We start from the raw sequence: 20,576 nt of genomic DNA on the forward strand, positions 1-20,576 counted from the left end.
TGGCAGCGAAGGGGTTAAACACTGACAGCGAAGGGGTTAAACACTGGCAGCGACGGGGTTAAACACTGGCAGCGACGGGGTTAAACACTGGCAGCGAAGGGGTTAAACATTGGCAGCGACGGGGTTAAACACTGGCAGCGAAGGGGTTAAACACTGGCAGCGAAGGGGTTAAACATTGGCAGCGAAGGGGTTAAACATTGCCAGCGACGGGGTTAAACACTGGCAGCGAAGGGGTTAAACACTGGCAGCGAAGGGGTTAAACATTGGCAGCGAAGGGGTTAAACACTGGCAGCGAAGGGGTTAAACATTGGCAGCGAAGGGGTTAAACACTGGCAGCGACGGGGTGAAACACTGGCAGCGAAGGGGTTAAACACTGGCAGCGAAGGGGTTAAACACTGGCAGCGACGGGGTGAAACATTGGCAGCGAAGGGGTTAAACATTGGCAGCGAAGGGGTTAAACACTGGCAGCGAAGGGGTTAAACACAGCGAAGGGGTTAAACACTAGCAGCGAAGGGGTTAAACACTGGCAGCGAAGGGGTTAAACACTGGCAGCGACGGGGTTAAACACTGGCAGCGAAGGGGTTAAACACTGGCAGCGAAGGGGTTAAACATTGGCAGCGAAGGGGTTAAACACTGGCAGCGAAGGGGTTAAACACTGGCAGCGACGGGGTTAAACACCGGCAGCGACGGGGTTAAACACTGGCAGCGACGGGGTTAAACACTGGCAGCGAAGGGGTTAAACACTGGCAGCGACGGGGTTAAACACTGGCAGCGAAGGGGTTAAACACTGGCAGCGAAGGGGTTAAACACTGGCAGCGAAGGGGTTAAACATTGGCAGCGAAGGGGTTAAACAAACACTGGCAGCGACGGGGTTAAACACTGGCAGCGAAGGGGTTCAACACTGGCAGCGACGGGGTTAAACACTGGCAGCGACGGGGTTAAACACTGGCAGCGACGGGGTTAAACACTGGCAGCGACGGGGTTAAACATTGGCAGCGACGGGGTTAAACATTGGCAGCGACGGGGTTAAACACTGGCAGCGAAGGGGTTAAACACTGGCAGCGAAGGGGTTAAACACTGGCAGCGAGGGGGTTAAACATTGGCAGCGAAGGGGTTAAACACTGGCAGCGACGGGGTTAAACATTGGCAGCGAAGGGGTTAAACATTGGCAGCGACGGGGTTAAACACTGGCAGCGAAGGGGTTAAACATTGGCAGCGACGGGGTTAAACATTGGCAGCGACGGGGTTAAACACTGGCAGCGAAGGGGTTAAACACTGGCAGCGAAGGGGTTAAACACTGGCAGCGACGGGGTTAAACACTGGCAGCGACGGGGTTAAACACTGGCAGCGACGGGGTTAAACATTGGCAGCGACGGGGTTAAACACCGGCAGCGACGGGGTTAAACACCGGCAGCGACGGGGTTAAACATTGGCAGCGACGGGGTTAAACACTGGCAGCGACGGGGTTAAACATAAACACTGGCAGCGAAGGGGTTAAACATTGGCAGCGAAGGGGTTAAACATTGGCAGCGTCGGGGTTAAACACTGGCAGCGAAGGGGTTAAACACTGGCAGCGAAGGGGTTAAACACTGGCAGCGAAGGGGTTAAACACTGGCAGCGAAGGGGTTAAACACTGGCAGCGAAGGGGTTAAACATTGGCAGCGACGGGGTTAAACACTGGCAGCGAAGGGGTTAAACACTGGCAGCGACGGGGTTAAACACTGGCAGCGACGGGGTTAAACACTGGCAGCGACGGGGTTAAACATTGGCAGCGAAGGGGTTAAACACTGGCAGCGAAGGGGTTAAACACTGGCAGCGAAGGGGTTAAACACTGGCAGCGAAGGGGTTAAACACTGGCAGCGAAGGGGTTAAACACTGGCAGCGACGGGGTTAAACACTGGCAGCGACGGGGTTAAACACCGGCAGCGACGGGGTTAAACACTGGCAGCGACGGGGTTAAACATAAACACTGGCAGCGAAGGGGTTAAACATTGGCAGCGAAGGGGTTAAACATTGGCAGCGACGGGGTTAAACACTGGCAGCGAAGGGGTTAAACACTGGCAGCGAAGGGGTTAAACACTGGCAGCGAAGGGGTTAAACACTGGCAGCGACGGGGTTAAACACTGGCAGCGAAGGGGTTAAACACTGGCAGCGAAGGGGTTAAACACTGGCAGCGAAGGGGTTAAACACTGGCAGCGAAGGGGTTAAACATTGGCAGCGACGGGGTTAAACACTGGCAGCGACGGGGTTAAACATAAACACTGGCAGCGAAGGGGTTAAACATTGGCAGCGAAGGGGTTAAACACTGGCAGCGACGGGGTTAAACACTGGCAGCGAAGGTGTTAAACACCGGCAGCGAAGGGGTTAAATACTGGCAGCGACGGGGTTAAACACCGGCAGCGACGGGGTTAAACATTGGCAGCGACGGGGTTAAACACTGGCAGCGACGGGGTTAAACACCGGCAGCGACGGGGTTAAACATTGGCAGCGACGGGGTTAAACACTGGCAGCGACGGGGTTAAACATAAACACTGGCAGCGAAGGGGTTAAACACTGGCAGCGACGGGGTTAAACACTGGCAGCGAAGGGGTTAAACATTGGCAGCGAAGGGGTTAAACACTGGCAGGGACGGGGTTAAACATTGGCAGCGACGGGGTTAAACACTGGCAGCGACGGGGTTAAACACTGGCAGCGACGGGGTTAAACACCGGCTGCGAAGGGGTTAAACACCGGCAGCGACGGGGTTAAACACTGGCAGCGAAGGGGTTAAACACTGGCAGCGACGGGGTTAAACAGTGGCAGCGACGGGGTTAAACACTGGCAGCGAAGGGGTTAAACACTGACAGCGACGGGGTTAAACACTGGCAGCGACGGGGTTAAACACTGGCAGCGAAGGGGTTAAACACCGGCAGCGAAGGGGTTAAACACTGGCAGCGACGGGGTTAAACATAAACACTGGCAGCGAAGGGGTTAAACACTGGCAGGGAAGGGGTTAAACATTGGCAGGGAAGGGGTTAAACACTGGCAGCGAAGGGGTTAAACACTGGCAGCGAAGGGGTTAAACACCGGCAGCGACGGGGTTAAACACCGGCAGGGACGGGGTTAAACACTGGCAGCGAAGGGGTTAAACACTGGCAGCGACGGGGTTAAACACTGGCAGCGACGGGTTAAACACTGGCAGCGAAGGGGTTAAACACCGGCAGGGACGGGGTTAAACATTGGCAGCGAAGGGGTTAAACACTGACAGCGACGGGGTTAAACACTGGCAGCGAAGGGGTTAAACACCGGCAGCGAAGGGGTTAAACACTGGCAGCGAAGGGGTTAAACATAAACACTGGCAGCGAAGGGGTTAAACACTGGCAGGGAAGGGGTTAAACATTGGCAGCGAAGGGGTTAAACACTGGCAGCGAAGGGGTTAAACACCGACAGCGACGGGGTTAAACACCGGCAGCGAAGGGGTTAAACACCGGCAGCGACGGGGTTAAACACTGGCAGCGAAGGGGTTAAACACTGGCAGCGACGGGGTTAAACACTGGCAGCGAAGGGGTTAAACACTGGCAGCGAAGGGGTTAAACATTGGCAGCGAGGGGGTTAAACACTGGCAGCGAAGGGGTTAAACACTGGCAGGGACGGGGTTAAACATTGGCAGCGAAGGGGTTAAACACTGGCAGCGAAGGGGGTTAAACACTGGCAGCGAGGGGGTTAAACTGGCAGCGAAGGGGTTAAACACTGGCAAACATTGGCAGCGAGGGGGTTAAACATTGGCAGCGAGGGGGTTAAACACTGGCAGCGAGGGGGTTAAACACTGGCAGCGAAGGGGTTAAACATTGGCAGCGAGGGGGGTTAAACACTGGCAGCGAAGGGGTTAAACACTGGCAGCGAAGGGGTTAAACACCGGCAGCGACGGGGTTAAACACTGGCAGCGACGGGGTTAAACACTGGCAGCGAAGGGGTTAAACACTGGCAGCGAAGGGGTTAAACATTGGCAGCGAAGGGGTTAAACACCGGCAGCGAAGGGGTTAAACATTGGCAGCGAAGGGGTTAAACACTGGCAGCGACGGGGTTAAACACTGGCAGCGAAGGGGTTAAACACTGGCAGCGAAGGGGTTAAACACTGGCAGCAACGGGGTTAAACACAGCGAAGGGGTTAAACACTGGCAGCGAAGGGGTTAAACACTGGCAGCGAAGGGGTTAAACATTGGCAGCGAAGGGGTTAAACACTGGCAGCGAAGGGGTTAAACATTGGCAGCGAAGGGGTTAAACACTGGCAGCGAAGGGGTTAAACACTGGCAGCGACGGGGTTAAACACTGGCAGCGACGGGGTTAAACACCGGCAGGGACGGGGTTAAACATTGGCAGCGAAGGGGTTAAACACTGGCAGCGAAGGGGTTAAACATTGGCAGCGAGGGGGTTAAACACTGGCAGCGAAGGGGTTAAACATTGGCAGCGAAGGGGTTAAACACTGGCAGCGAAGGGGTTAAACACTGGCAGCGAAGGGGTTAAACATTGGCAGCGAAGGGGTTAAACACTGGCAGCGAAGGGGTTAAACATAAACACTGGCAGCGAAGGGGTTAAACATAAACACTGGCAGCGAAGGGGTTAAACATTGGCAGCGAGGGGGTTAAACACTGGCAGCGAAGGGGTTAAACATTGGCAGCGAAGGGGTTAAACACTGGCAGCGAAGGGGTTAAACACTGGCAGCGAAGGGGTTAAACATTGGCAGCGAAGGGGTTAAACACTGGCAGCGAAGGGGTTAAACATAAACATTGGCAGCGAAGGGGTTAAACACAGCGAAGGGGTTAAACACTGGCAGCGAAGGGGTTAAACACTGGCAGCGACGGGGTTAAACACTGGCAGCGAAGGGGTTAAACACTGGCAGCGAAGGGGTTAAACACCGGCAGCGACGGGGTTAAACACCGGCAGCGAAGGGGTTAAACACCGGCAGCGAAGGGGTTAAACACCGGCAGCGAAGGGGTTAAACACCGGCAGCGAAGGGGTTAAACACCGGCAGCGACGGGGTTAAACACTGGCAGCGAAGGGGTTAAACACTGGCAGCGAAGGGGTTAAACACTGGCAGCGAAGGGGTTAAACACTGGCAGCGACGGGGTTAAACACCGGCAGCGACGGGGTTAAACACTGGCAGGGACGGGGTTAAACACTGGCAGCGACGGGGTTAAACACTGGCAGCGAGGGGGTTAAACATTGGCAGCGAAGGGGTTAAACACTGGCAGCGAAGGGGTTAAACACCGGCAGGGACGGGGTTAAACATTGGCAGCGACGGGGTTAAACACCGGCAGCGACGGGGTTAAACACTGGCAGCGAAGGGGTTAAACACTGGCAGCGACGGGGTTAAACATTGGCAGCGACGGGGTTAAACACTGGCAGCGAAGGGGTTAAACACTGGCAGCGAAGGGGTTAAACACTGGCAGCGACGGGGTTAAACATTGGCAGCGACGGGGTTAAACACTGGCAGCGAAGGGGTTAAACACTGGCAGCGAAGGGGTTAAACATTGGCAGCGAAGGGGTTAAACATAAACACTGGCAGAGAAGGGGTTAAACATAAACACTGGCAGCGAAGGGGTTAAACATTGGCAGCGAGGGGGTTAAACATTGGCAGCGAGGGGGTTAAACACTGGCAGCGAAGGGGTTAAACATTGGCAGCGAAGGGGTTAAACACTGGCAGCGAAGGGGTTAAACATAAACATTGGCAGCGAAGGGGTTAAACACAGCGAAGGGGTTAAACACTGGCAGCGAAGGGGTTAAACACTGGCAGCGACGGGGTTAAACACTGGCAGCGACGGGGTTAAACACTGGCAGCGAAGGGGTTAAACACTGGCAGCGAAGGGGTTAAACACCGGCAGCGACGGGGTTAAACACCGGCAGCGAAGGGGTTAAACACCGGCAGCGAAGGGGTTAAACACCGGCAGCGACGGGGTTAAACACCGGCAGCGAAGGGGTTAAACACCGGCAGCGAAGGGGTTAAACACCGGCAGCGAAGGGGTTAAACACCGGCAGCGAAGGGGTTAAACACCGGCAGCGAAGGGGTTAAACACCGGCAGCGACGGGGTTAAACATTGGCAGCGACGGGGTTAAACACTGGCAGCGACGGGGTTAAACATTGGCAGCGACGGGGTTAAACATTGGCAGCGACGGGGTTAAACACTGGCAGCGAAGGGGTTAAACATTGGCAGCGAGGGGGTTAAACATTGGCAGCGAAGGGGTTAAACACTGGCTTAAACACTGGCAGCGACGGGGTTAAACATTGGCAGCGACGGGGTTAAACACTGGCAGCGACGGGGTTAAACACTGGCAGCGACGGGGTTAAACACTGGCAGCGAAGGGGTTAAACACTGGCAGCGAAGGGGTTAAACATTGGCAGCGAAGGGGTTAAACACTGGCAGCGAAGGGGTTAAACACTGGCTTAAACACTGGCAGCGACGGGGTTAAACATTGGCAGCGACGGGGTTAAACACTGGCAGCGACGGGGTTAAACACTGGCAGCGACGGGGTTAAACACTGGCAGCGAAGGGGTTAAACACTGGCAGCGAAGGGGTTAAACATTGGCAGCGAAGGGGTTAAACACTGGCAGCGAAGGGGTTAAACACTGGCTTAAACACTGGCAGCGACGGGGTTAAACATTGGCAGCGACGGGGTTAAACATTGCCAGCGAAGGGGTTAAACACTGGCAGCGAAGGGGTTAAACACCGGCAGAGAAGGGGTTAAACACCGGCAGCGACGGGGTTAAACACTGGCAGGGAAGGGGTTAAACATTGCCAGCGACGGGGTTAAACATTGGCAGCGACGGGGTTAAACACTGCCAGCGACGGGGTTAAACATTGGCAGCGACGGGGTTAAACATTGGCAGCGACGGGGTTAAACACTGGCAGCGACGGGGTTAAACACTGGCAGCGACGGGGTTAAACACTGGCAGCGACGGGGTTAAACACTGGCAGCGACGGGGTTAAACATTGGCAGCGACGGGGTGAAACACTGGCAGCGAAGGGGTTAAACATTGGCAGCGAAGGGGTTAAACACTGGCAGCGAAGGGGTTAAACACTGGCAGCGACGGGGTTAAACACTGGCAGCGACGGGGTTAAACACTGGCAGCGAAGGGGTTAAACACTGGCAGCGAAGGGGTTAAACACTGGCAGCGAAGGGGTTAAACACTGGCAGCGACGGGGTTAAACACTGGCAGCGAAGGGGTTAAACACTGGCAGCGAAGGGGTTAAATACTGGCAGAGAAGGGGTTAAATACTGGCAGCGAAGGGGTTAAACATTGGCAGCGACGGGGTTAAACACTGGCAGCGAAGGGGTTAAACATTGGCAGCGACGGGGTTAAACATTGGCAGCGACGGGGTTAAACATTGGCAGCGAAGGGGTTAAACACTGGCAGCGAAGGGGTTAAACACTGGCAGCGAAGGGGTTAAACATTGGCAGCGACGGGGTTAAACACTGGCAGCGACGGGGTTAAACACTGGCAGCGAAGGGGTTAAACACTGGCAGCGAAGGGGTTAAACACTGGCAGCGAAGGGGTTAAACACTGGCAGCGAAGGGGTTAAACATTGGCAGCGAAGGGGTGAAACACTGGCAGCGAAGGGGTTAAACATTGGCAGCGAAGGGGTTAAACACTGGCAGCGAAGGGGTTAAATACTGGCAGCGAAGGGGTTAAACACTGGCAGCGAAGGGGTTAAACATTGGCAGCGACGGGGTTAAACACCGGCAGGGACGGGGTTAAACACCTCGCTTGGATCTGTGCTGCTGTGACGCTCGCGCATGCGCAACACCGCGCTGGGGGAGCGGAGACGGGCGCACGAGCTGAAACCTGCAGGAAGCAGCTGAATGAACAAGCCCCCTCTGACTTAGGGGGTGCGGACTCGGATGGGGGAGCGAGGCAGCTGTAGTCTTCTTGCATGGCTCCGCCCCTCGGGTGCTCTCCTTCCGGAGGAAGCGAAGAGCGCGCGGCTGTTCAGAGACCGCCCCCCACGAGACTTCAACTACTTTAAAAGAACACTTACGTTATTTTTACTGATTCGGAGCTCATTTCCGTGGGAATCTCTCTTTACTGGTTCATGAACTTCTTCGTGAGAAAACTCTCCAAAAATTCTCATCCGGTTGTCATCGCCACACGAAGGGCGCATGAGCCACGGAGATGGGCAAGGTTATGCAACATACGCCCAACTTCCGTCTGTTCTCTTTCCTCATGAAAATATGCCTTCCTAATGGTAGGGCAACCTTTAAAGTTTAAAATTTAAAATTAAATGGATATTCCGAATTCTTCACAAAACACAAGTAAAGGTACTGCTTCCATTTTTAAATAAATGTCTATTTTACCCCGATCCTGAGAGGAAAGTGTTCACCGCGGTGGCTTCTGGGTATGCACATTACTGTTCGCATCACCACGTCCCGGAAGTACACAGGGCGCGTCATCCTGTTACAGGCCCCGCCCCTTATTCATAATATCCTCCTACAGCAGACCCCGACTCTTCCTAGTGACGTCTCAGCAGCAGGCCCCGCCCTTTCTTCATGACCAGCAGTAGCCGTTCTGGTGGTCGTCATTAGGCCCCTCCCCCCAGTAGCTACAGGCGCACAGAGTGCACCAATTGCGGGACGAGGGCCCTGATGACGTCACCCGGCGCGCTGTGGAGCCCTCCAGGTGCAGTACCGTGGGCCGTCACTAGGCGTCGCTGGTGCAGTCCGGCTGGAGGCCTCTCGGCGCTAGACTCACAGGGTTATCACCTGGCGGGCTTTATACCGCAGCGGCGGGATTTACTGTCCCTCTCGGTACAAAAACCGGAAAAAACACCCTCAGCCGGTGTTTGTTCTCGTCACTCGCACTTTATTTAAGCAGTAAGGGCCGTATTTATACTCCGTTTGCGCCGAATTTGCGTCGTTTTTTTCGACGCAAATTCGACGCTAAACTAACGCCAACTAACGCCATATTTATACTATGGCGTTAGAGGCGAATAGCGCCAAAGTTCCCGGAATGTGCGTCATTTTTTAGCGTGAACCCCTTCCTTGCGTTAATGATATGCAAGGGAGGCGTTCCCGTCTAAAAAATGACTCCCAGGCCTTTATGTGGTATTTATACTCCCGGGCAAAAGTGACGCCCGGGAGTGGGCGTGGCTAAAAACGGCGCATTTGCGCCGCTTTTTAACGCCTGGGTCAGGCATGGCGTTAAGGGACAAGTGGGCTCAAAATGAGCCCAGAGTGCCCTCCCATGCCCCCAGGGACCCCCCCTGCCACCCTTGCCCACCCCAGGAGGACCCCCAAGGATGGAGGGACCCACCCCAGGGACATTCAGGTAAGTATTTTTTTTTTTTTTTTTTAATAATTTTTTTTGGCATAGGGGGGCCTGATTTGTGCCCCCCTACATGCCACTATGCCCAATGACCATGCCCAGGGGACAGAAGTCCCCTGGGCATGGCCATTGGGCAAGGGGGCATGACTCCTATCTTTACAATGATAGGAGTCATGTTGATGGGGGATGGGCGTCGAAAATAAATGGCGCAAGTCGGGTTACGACGATTTTTTCGACGTAACCTGACTTGCCCCATTTTAAGACGCCCATGCGCCATTTTCCCCCTACGCCGGCGCTGCCTGGTGTACGTGGTTTTTCTCGCGCACACCAGGCAGCGCCGGTCTGCTTGCGCCGGCTAACGCCATTCAATAAATACGGCGCCCGCATGGCGCTGCAGAATGGCGTTAGCCGGCGCAAAACTTTTTGACGCTAAACTGCGTTAGCGCAGTTTAGCGTCAAAAAGTATAAATATGGGCCTAAATGTCAGGAGACAGCGCTTTATGATGCGCTCTGCAGCTCCCTGAAGCCCCGAGTGATAACTGCACAGAAAGCGCCTTACACTGAGCGCGGACACTTCACACAAAGCGCTGAGAGTCCCGCCGGGCAGGGGCTGTAGGAGGAGGAGGGGGGTCCGCAGGCATCGGGGACACGGGGCAAAGCGCGGCCTCTAGGCGCTAGGGACACACACATGTGCTTGAAGCAGGCGCTGGTCGGTGTCTCCCTGATGTTGAGGTGAAGGGGCCAATCAGCAGTTACACCAGGCGCAGGTCTGTGTCTTCATCGACCCGGAAGTAGGGGTGCAGCCCCCCGGTGAAGGAGTCATTGAAGGTGTAGAGATGCTCCCAGGTGTCTGCGTTGTACACGGACAGCCGCCCCCCCTCATAGTCCAGGTAGAACCCCAGCTTCAGGGGGCGCTCGCGGGGGTACAGGAGGGTGCGAGGGGAGGAGAGAGCCACGTACTGATCATCACCCCTCTGCCACACAGCCCACCACCACGACACAGCCCAGACCCCACCTTCAGGGGACTGATCGATAAACCCCTCCCTACTCACGGACTCTTGTGCGACCCCCACTGCCCACCCCTCCCCATCCTGCAACGGCTGCACCTCCCAGTAATATCTCCCCGAGGTGAACCCCTCCCGCCCCAGCACACAGGGCCACCGAGTGAATCTCTTGGGGTTGTCCCGCCGGGGCTGCGGTCTGTATGTCCATCCCACGCGTCTCCCGTCCTCAGAGAGGGTCAGGCTTCTATGAGCTGTGTCTGGATCCAGAGTCACCAGCGCTGCAGACAGAGGAGAGAGAGGTAATGACGCACTGTGTGACCTCAGGCATATCACTACCCAGAGACCCCCAGTGCTGCAGAGAGAGGAGAGAGATGTAATGACACACTGTGTGACCTCAGGCATATCACTACCCAGACACCCCAGCACTTCTGAGAGGAGAGAGAGGAAATGACACACTGTGTGACCTCAGGCATATCACTGTCCAGAGACCCCAGCACTTCTGAGAGGAGGGAGATGTAATGACGCACTGTGTGACCTCAGGCATATCACTACCCAGACACCCCAGCACTTCTGAGAGGAGAGAGAGTTAATGACGCACTGTGTGACCTCAGGCATATCACTACCCAGAGACCCCTGCGCTGCAGAGAGAGGAGAGAGAGGTAATGGCATACTGTGTGACCTCAGGCATATCACTACCCAGAGACCCCCAGCACTTCTGAGAGGAGAGAGAGGTAATGACGCACTGTGTGACCTCAGGCATATCACTACCCAGAGACCCCCAGCACTACAGAGAGAGGGGAGAGAGGTAATGATGTACTGTGTGACCTCAGGCATATCACTACCCAGAAGACCCCAGCACTTCTGAGAGGAGAGAGAGGTAATGACACACTGTGTGACCTCAGGCATATCACTACCCAGAGACCCCCAGCACTGCAGAGCGGAGAGAGAGGTAATGACACATTGTGTGACCTCAGGCGTATCACTACCCAGAGACCCCAGCACTTCTGAGAGGAGAGAGAGGTAATGACACACTGTGTGACCTCAGGCATATCACTGTCCAGAGACCCCAGCACTTCTGAGAGGAGAGAGAGGTAATGACGCACTGTGTGACCTCAGGTATATCACTACCCAGAGACCCCAGCACTGCAGAGAGAGGAGAGAGAGGTAATGACACACTGTGTGACCTCAGGCATATCACTACCCAGAGACCCCCAGCGCTGCAGAGAGAGGAGAGAGAGGTAATGACACACTGTGTGACCTCAGGCATATCACTACCCAGAGACCCCCAGCACTGCAGAGCGGAGAGAGAGGTAATGACACATTGTGTGACCTCAGGCGTATCACTACCCAGAGACCCCAGCACTTCTGAGAGGAGAGAGAGGTAATGACACACTGTGTGACCTCAGGCATATCACTACCCAGAGACCCCCAGCGCTGCAGAGAGAGGAGAGAGAGGTAATGATGTACTGTGTGACCTCAGGCATATCACTACCCAGAGATCCCCAGCGCTGCAGAGAGAGGAGAGAGAGGTAATGACACACTGTGTGACCTCAGGCATATCACTGTCCAGAGACCCCAGCACTTCTGAGAGGAGAGAGAGGTAATGACGCACTGTGTGACCTCAGGTATATCACTACCCAGAGACCTCAGCACTGCAGAGAGAGGAGAGAGAGGTAATGACACACTGTGTGACCTCAGGCATATCACTACCCAGAGACCCCCAGCGCTGCAGAGAGAGGAGAGAGAGGTAATGACACACTGTGTGACCTCAGGCATATCACTACCCAGAGACCCCAGCACTGTAGAGAGAGGAGAGAGAGGTAATGACACACTGTGTGACCTCAGGCATATCACTGTCCAGAGACCCCAGCACTTCTGAGAGGAGAGAGAGGTAATGACGCACTGTGTGACCTCAGGTATATCACTACCCAGAGACCCCAGCACTGCAGAGAGAGGAGAGAGAGGTAATGACACACTGTGTGACCTCAGGCATATCACTACCCAGAGACCCCCAGCGCTGCAGAGAGAGGAGAGAGAGGTAATGACACACTGTGTGACCTCAGGCATATCACTACCCAGAGACCCCCAGCACTGCAGAGCGGAGAGAGAGGTAATGACACATTGTGTGACCTCAGGCGTATCACTACCCAGAGACCCCAGCACTTCTGAGAGGAGAGAGAGGTAATGACACACTGTGTGACCTCAGGCATATCACTACCCAGAGACCCCCAGCGCTGCAGAGAGAGGAGAGAGAGGTAATGATGTACTGTGTGACCTCAGGCATATCACTACCCAGAGACCCCCAGCACTTCTGAGAGGAGAGAGAGGTAATGACATACTGTGTGACCTCAGGCATATCACTGTCCAGAGACCCCAGCACTTCTGAGAGGAGAGAGAGGTAATGATGTACTGTGTGACCTCAGGCATATCACTGTCCAGAGACCCCAGCACTTCTGAGAGGAGAGAGAGGTAATGACACACTGTGTGACCTCAGGCATATCACTGCCCAGAGACCCCCAGCACTGCAGAGAGAGGGGAGAGAGGTAATGATGTACTGTGTGACCTCAGGCATATCACTGTCCAGAGACCCCAGCACTTCTGGGAGGAGAGAGAGGTAATGACATACTGTGTGACCTCAGGCATATCACTAACCAGAGACCCCCAGCGCTGCAGAGAGAGGAGAGAGAGGTAATGACACACTGTGTCACCTCAGGCATATCACTGTCCAGAGACCCCAGCACTTGTGAGAGGAGAGAGAGGTAATGATGTACTGTGTGACCTCAGGCATATCACTACCCAGAGACCCCCAGCGCTGCAGAGAGAGGAGAGAGAGGTAATGATGTACTGTGTGACCTCAGGCATATCACTATCCAGAGACCCCAGCACTGCAGAGAGAGAAGAGAGAGGTAATGACACACTGTGTGACCTCAGGCGTATCACTACCCAGAGACCCCCACAACTACAGAGAGAGGGGAGAGAGGTAATGATGTACTGTGTGACCTCAGGCATATCACTACCCAGAGACCCCAGCACTTATGAGAGGAGAGAGAGGTAATGACATACTGTATGACCTCAAGCATATCACCACCCAGACACCCCCAGCGCTGCAGAGAGGGGAGAGAGGTAATGATGTACTGTGTGACCTCAGGGACATCACTACCCAGAGACCCCAGCACTTCTGAGAGAAGAGAGAGTTAATGACACACTGTGTGACCTCAAGCATATCACCACCCAGAGACCCCCAGCGCTGCAGAGAGGAGAGAGAGGTAATGACGCATTGTGTGACCTCAGGCATATCACTGTCCAGAGACCCCCAGCACTGCAGAGAGAGGAGAGAGAGGTAATGACACAATGTGTGACCTCAGGCATATCACTACCCAGAGATCCCCAGCGCTGCAGAGAGAGGAGAGAGAGGTAATGATGTACTGTGTGACCTCAGGCATATCACTACCCAGAGACCCCAGCACTTCTGAGAGGAGAGAGAGGTAATGACACACTGTGTGACCTCAAGCATATCACTACCCAGAGACCCCAGCACTTCTGAGAGGAGAGAGAGGTAATGACATACTGTGCGACCTCAGGCATATCACTGTCCAGAGACCCCAGCACTTCTGAGAGGAGAGAGAGGTAATGACATACTATGTGACCTCAGGCATATCACTATCCAGAGACCCCCAGCACTGCAGAGAGAGGAGAGAGAGGTAATGATGTACTGTGTGACCTCAGGCGTATCACTACCCAGAGACCCCCAGCACTCCTGAGAGGAGAGAGAGGTAATGAGGCGTATCACTACCCAGAGACCGCAGCACAGCAGAGAGGAGAGAGAGGTAATGACACACTGTGTGACCTCAGGCATATCACTACCCAGAGACCCCAGCACTTCTGAGAGGAGAGAGAGGTAATGACGCACTGTGTGACCTCAGGCATATCACTGTCCAGAGACCCCAGCACTGCAGAGAGGAGGGAGAGGTAAGGACGCACTGTGTGACCTCAGGCATATCACTGTCGAGAGACCCCAGCACTTCTGAGAGGAGAGAGAGGTAATGACATACTGCGTGACCTCAGGGATATCACTACCCAGAGACCCCCAGCACTGCAGAGAGAGGAGAGAGAGTTAATGATGTACTGTGTGACCTCAGGCATATCACTACCCAGAGATCCCCAGCGCTGCCGAGAGAGGAGAGAGAGGTAATGACACACTGTGTGACCTCAGGCATATCACTGTCGAGAGACCCCAGCACTTCTGAGAGGAGAGAGAGGTAATGACATACTGTGTGACCTCAAGCATATCACTACCCAGAGACCCCAGTACTACAGATAGAGGGGAGAGAGGTAATGATGTAGAGGAGAGAGAGGTAAAAATGTACTCTGTGACCTCAGGCATATCACTGTCCAGAGACCCCAGCACTTCTGAGAGGAGAGAGAGGTAATGACATACTGTGTGACCTCAAGCATATCACTACCCAGAGACCCCCAGCACTGCAGAGAGAGAAGAGAGAGGTAATGACACACTGTGTGACCTCAGGCATATCACTACCCAGAGACTCCCAGCGCTGCAGAGAGAGGGGAGAGAGAGATAATGATGTACTGTGTGACCTCAGGCATATCACTGTCCAGAGACCCCAGCACTTCTGAGAGGAGAGAGAGGTAATGACGCACTGTGTGACCTCAGGCATATCACTACCCAGAGACCCCCACAACTACAGAGAGAGGGGAGAGAGGTAATGATGTACTGTGTGACCTCAGGCATATCACTACCCAGAGACCCCCAGCACTGCAGAGAGAGAAGAGAGAGGTAATGACACACTGTGTGACCTCAGGCATATCACTACCCAGAGACCCCAGCGCTGCAGAGAGTGGAGAGAGAGAGATAATGATGTACTGTGTCACCTCAGGCATGTCACTGTCCAGAGACCCCAGCACTTCTGAGAGGAGAGACAGGTAATGACATACTGTGTGACCTCAAGCATATCACTACCCAGAGACCCCCAGCACTACAGAGAGAGGGGAGAGAGGCAATGATGTACTGTGTGACCTCAGGCATATCACTACCCAGAGATCCCCAGCACTGCAGAGAGGAGAGAGAGGTAATGACACATTGTGTGACCTCAGGCATATCACTACCCAGAGACCCCAGTACTTCTGAGAGGAGAGAGAGGTAATGACGCACTGTGTGACCTCAGGCATATAACTACTCACAGTCCCCAGCACTTCTGAGAGGAGAGAGAGGTAATGACGCACTGTGTGACCTCAGGCATATCACTACCCAGAGACCCCCAGCACTACAGAGAGAGGAGAGAGAGGTAATGATGTACCGTGTGACCTCAGGCATATCACAGTCCAGAGACCCCAGCACTTCTGAGAGGAGAGAGAGGTAATGACATACTGTGTGACCTCAGGCATATCACTGTCCAGAGACCCCAGCACTTCTGAGAGGAGAGAGAGGTAATGATGTACTGTGTGACCTCAGGCATATCACTGTCCAGAGACCCCAGCACTTCTGAGAGGAGAGAGAGGTAATGACACACTGTGTGACCTCAGGCATATCACTGCCCAGAGACCCCCAGCACTGCAGAGAGAGGGGAGAGAGGTAATGATGTACTGTGTGACCTCAGGCATATCACTGTCCAGAGACCCCAGCACTTCTGGGAGGAGAGAGAGGTAATGACATACTGTGTGACCTCAGGCATATCACTAACCAGAGACCCCCAGCGCTGCAGAGAGAGGAGAGAGAGGTAATGACACACTGTGTCACCTCAGGCATATCACTGTCCAGAGACCCCAGCACTTGTGAGAGGAGAGAGAGGTAATGATGTACTGTGTGACCTCAGGCATATCACTACCCAGAGACCCCCAGCGCTGCAGAGAGAGGAGAGAGAGGTAATGATGTACTGTGTGACCTCAGGCATATCACTATCCAGAGACCCCAGCACTGCAGAGAGAGAAGAGAGAGGTAATGACACACTGTGTGACCTCAGGCGTATCACTACCCAGAGACCCCCACAACTACAGAGAGAGGGGAGAGAGGTAATGATGTACTGTGTGACCTCAGGCATATCACTACCCAGAGACCCCAGCACTTATGAGAGGAGAGAGAGGTAATGACATACTGTATGACCTCAAGCATATCACCACCCAGACACCCCCAGCGCTGCAGAGAGGGGAGAGAGGTAATGATGTACTGTGTGACCTCAGGGACATCACTACCCAGAGACCCCAGCACTTCTGAGAGAAGAGAGAGTTAATGACACACTGTGTGACCTCAAGCATATCACCACCCAGAGACCCCCAGCGCTGCAGAGAGGAGAGAGAGGTAATGACGCATTGTGTGACCTCAGGCATATCACTGTCCAGAGACCCCCAGCACTGCAGAGAGAGGAGAGAGAGGTAATGACACAATGTGTGACCTCAGGCATATCACTACCCAGAGATCCCCAGCGCTGCAGAGAGAGGAGAGAGAGGTAATGATGTACTGTGTGACCTCAGGCATATCACTACCCAGAGACCCCAGCACTTCTGAGAGGAGAGAGAGGTAATGACACACTGTGTGACCTCAAGCATATCACTACCCAGAGACCCCAGCACTTCTGAGAGGAGAGAGAGGTAATGACATACTGTGCGACCTCAGGCATATCACTGTCCAGAGACCCCAGCACTTCTGAGAGGAGAGAGAGGTAATGACATACTATGTGACCTCAGGCATATCACTATCCAGAGACCCCCAGCACTGCAGAGAGAGGAGAGAGAGGTAATGATGTACTGTGTGACCTCAGGCGTATCACTACCCAGAGACCCCCAGCACTCCTGAGAGGAGAGAGAGGTAATGAGGCGTATCACTACCCAGAGACCGCAGCACAGCAGAGAGGAGAGAGAGGTAATGACACACTGTGTGACCTCAGGCATATCACTACCCAGAGACCCCAGCACTTCTGAGAGGAGAGAGAGGTAATGACGCACTGTGTGACCTCAGGCATATCACTGTCCAGAGACCCCAGCACTGCAGAGAGGAGGGAGAGGTAAGGACGCACTGTGTGACCTCAGGCATATCACTGTCGAGAGACCCCAGCACTTCTGAGAGGAGAGAGAGGTAATGACATACTGCGTGACCTCAGGGATATCACTACCCAGAGACCCCCAGCACTGCAGAGAGAGGAGAGAGAGTTAATGATGTACTGTGTGACCTCAGGCATATCACTACCCAGAGATCCCCAGCGCTGCCGAGAGAGGAGAGAGAGGTAATGACACACTGTGTGACCTCAGGCATATCACTGTCGAGAGACCCCAGCACTTCTGAGAGGAGAGAGAGGTAATGACATACTGTGTGACCTCAAGCATATCACTACCCAGAGACCCCAGTACTACAGATAGAGGGGAGAGAGGTAATGATGTAGAGGAGAGAGAGGTAAAAATGTACTCTGTGACCTCAGGCATATCACTGTCCAGAGACCCCAGCACTTCTGAGAGGAGAGAGAGGTAATGACATACTGTGTGACCTCAAGCATATCACTACCCAGAGACCCCCAGCACTGCAGAGAGAGAAGAGAGAGGTAATGACACACTGTGTGACCTCAGGCATATCACTACCCAGAGACTCCCAGCGCTGCAGAGAGAGGGGAGAGAGAGATAATGATGTACTGTGTGACCTCAGGCATATCACTGTCCAGAGACCCCAGCACTTCTGAGAGGAGAGAGAGGTAATGACGCACTGTGTGACCTCAGGCATATCACTACCCAGAGACCCCCACAACTACAGAGAGAGGGGAGAGAGGTAATGATGTACTGTGTGACCTCAGGCATATCACTACCCAGAGACCCCCAGCACTGCAGAGAGAGAAGAGAGAGGTAATGACACACTGTGTGACCTCAGGCATATCACTACCCAGAGACCCCAGCGCTGCAGAGAGTGGAGAGAGAGAGATAATGATGTACTGTGTCACCTCAGGCATGTCACTGTCCAGAGACCCCAGCACTTCTGAGAGGAGAGACAGGTAATGACATACTGTGTGACCTCAAGCATATCACTACCCAGAGACCCCCAGCACTACAGAGAGAGGGGAGAGAGGCAATGATGTACTGTGTGACCTCAGGCATATCACTACCCAGAGATCCCCAGCACTGCAGAGAGGAGAGAGAGGTAATGACACATTGTGTGACCTCAGGCATATCACTACCCAGAGACCCCAGTACTTCTGAGAGGAGAGAGAGGTAATGACGCACTGTGTGACCTCAGGCATATAACTACTCACAGTCCCCAGCACTTCTGAGAGGAGAGAGAGGTAATGACGCACTGTGTGACCTCAGGCATATCACTACCCAGAGACCCCCAGCACTACAGAGAGAGGAGAGAGAGGTAATGATGTACCGTGTGACCTCAGGCATATCACAGTCCAGAGACCCCAGCACTTCTGAGAGGAGAGAGAGGTAATGACATACTGTGTGACCTCAAGCATATCACTACCCAGAGACCCCCAGCACTACAGAGAGAGGGGAGAGGTAATGATGTACTGTGGGACCTCAGGCGTATCACTACCCAGAGACCGCAGCACAGCAGAGAGGAGAGAGAGGTAATGAGACACTGTGTGACCTCAGGCATATCACTACCCAGAGATCCCCTGCGCTGCAGAGAGAGGAGAGAGAGGTAATGATGTACTGTGTGACCTCAGGCATATCACTGTCCAGAGTCCCCAGCACTTCTGAGAGGAGAGAGAGGTAATGACATACTGTGTGACCTCAAGCATATCACTACCCAGAGACCCCCAGCACTACAGAGAGAGGGGAGAGAGGTAATGATGTACTGTGTGACCTGAGGCGTATCACTACCCAGAGACCGCAGCAGAGAGGAGAGAGAGGTAATGACACACTGTGTGACCTCAGGCATATCACTGTCCACAGACCCCAGCACTTCTGAGAGGAGAGAGAGGTAATGACATACTGTGTGACCTCAAGCATATCACTACCCAGAGACCCCCACCACTACAGAGAGAGGGGGGAGAGGTAATGATGTACTGTGTGACCTCAGGCGTATCACTACCCAGAGACCGCAGCACAGCAGAGAGGAGAGAGAGGTAATCACACATTGTGTGACCTCAGGCATATCACTACCCAGAGACCCCCAGCACTGCAGAGAGAGGAGAGAGAGGTAATGACATACTGAGTGACCTCAAGCATATCACTACCCAGAGACCCCCAGCGCTGCAGAGAGAGGAGAGAGGTAATGACACGCTGTGTGACCTCAGGCATATCACTGTCCACAGACCCCAGCACTTCTGAGAGGAGAGAGAGGTAATGACATACTTTGTGACCTCAAGCATATCACTACCCAGAGACCCCCACCACTACAGAGAGAGGGGGGAGAGGTAATGATGTACTGTGTGACCTCAGGCGTATCACTACCCAGAGACCGCAGCACAGCAGAGAGGAGAGAGAGGTAATCACACATTGTGTGACCTCAGGCATATCACTACCCAGAGACCCCCAGCACTGCAGAGAGAGGAGAGAGAGGTAATGACATACTGAGTGACCTCAAGCATATCACTACCCAGAGACCCCACAACTACAGATAGAGGGGAGAGAGGTAATGATGTAGAGGAGAGAGAGGTAAAAATGTACTCTGTGACCTCAGGCATATCACTGTCCAGAGACTCCAGCACTTCTGAGAGGAGAGAGAGGTAATGACATACTGTGTGACCTCAAGCATATCACTACCCAGAGACCCCCAGCACTGCAGAGAGAGAAGAGAGAGGTAATGACACACTGTGTGACCTCAGGCATATCACTACCCAGAGACTCCCAGCGCTGCAGAGAGAGGGGAGTGAGAGTTAATGATGTACTGTGTGACCTCAGGCATATCACTGTCCAGAGACCCCGGCACTTCTGAGAGGAGAGAGAGGTAATGACGCACTGTGTGACCTCAGGCATATCAGAGACCAGAGACCCCCAGCACTTCTGGGAGGAGAGAGAGGTAATGACATTCTGTGTGACCTCAAGCATATCACTACCCAGAGACCCCCACAACTACAGAGAGAGGGGAGAGAGGTAATGATGTACTGTGTGACTTCAGGCATATCACTACCCAGAGACCCCCAGCACTGCAGAGAGAGAAGAGAGAGGTAATGACACACTGTGTGACCTCAGGCATATCACTACCCAGAGACCCCAGCGCTGCAGAGAGTGGAGAGAGAGAGATAATGATGTACTGTGTCACCTCAGGCATATCAATACCCAGAGACCCCAGCACTTCTGAGAGGAAAGACAGGTAATGACATACTGTGTGA

General features: G+C 54.0%; 1 protein-coding gene across 1 annotated transcript in view; it reads right to left on the reverse strand.

Moving 5' to 3' along the window:
- Positions 1 to 10,050: 10,050 nt before the first annotated feature.
- LOC138276131 (E3 ubiquitin-protein ligase TRIM58-like) overlaps positions 10,051 to 20,576 on the reverse strand; it is a 279,412-nt gene continuing 268,886 nt past the window's right edge. The window contains exon 5 of the mRNA XM_069219174.1: positions 10,051 to 10,580. Within this exon, the coding sequence (XP_069075275.1) occupies positions 10,051 to 10,580 (530 nt within the window). The remainder of the gene's footprint in view (positions 10,581 to 20,576) is intronic.

Source organism: Pleurodeles waltl, unplaced genomic scaffold (assembly GCF_031143425.1).
Source record: "Pleurodeles waltl isolate 20211129_DDA unplaced genomic scaffold, aPleWal1.hap1.20221129 scaffold_37, whole genome shotgun sequence".
NCBI classification, from domain to species: Eukaryota; Metazoa; Chordata; class Amphibia; order Caudata; family Salamandridae; genus Pleurodeles; species Pleurodeles waltl.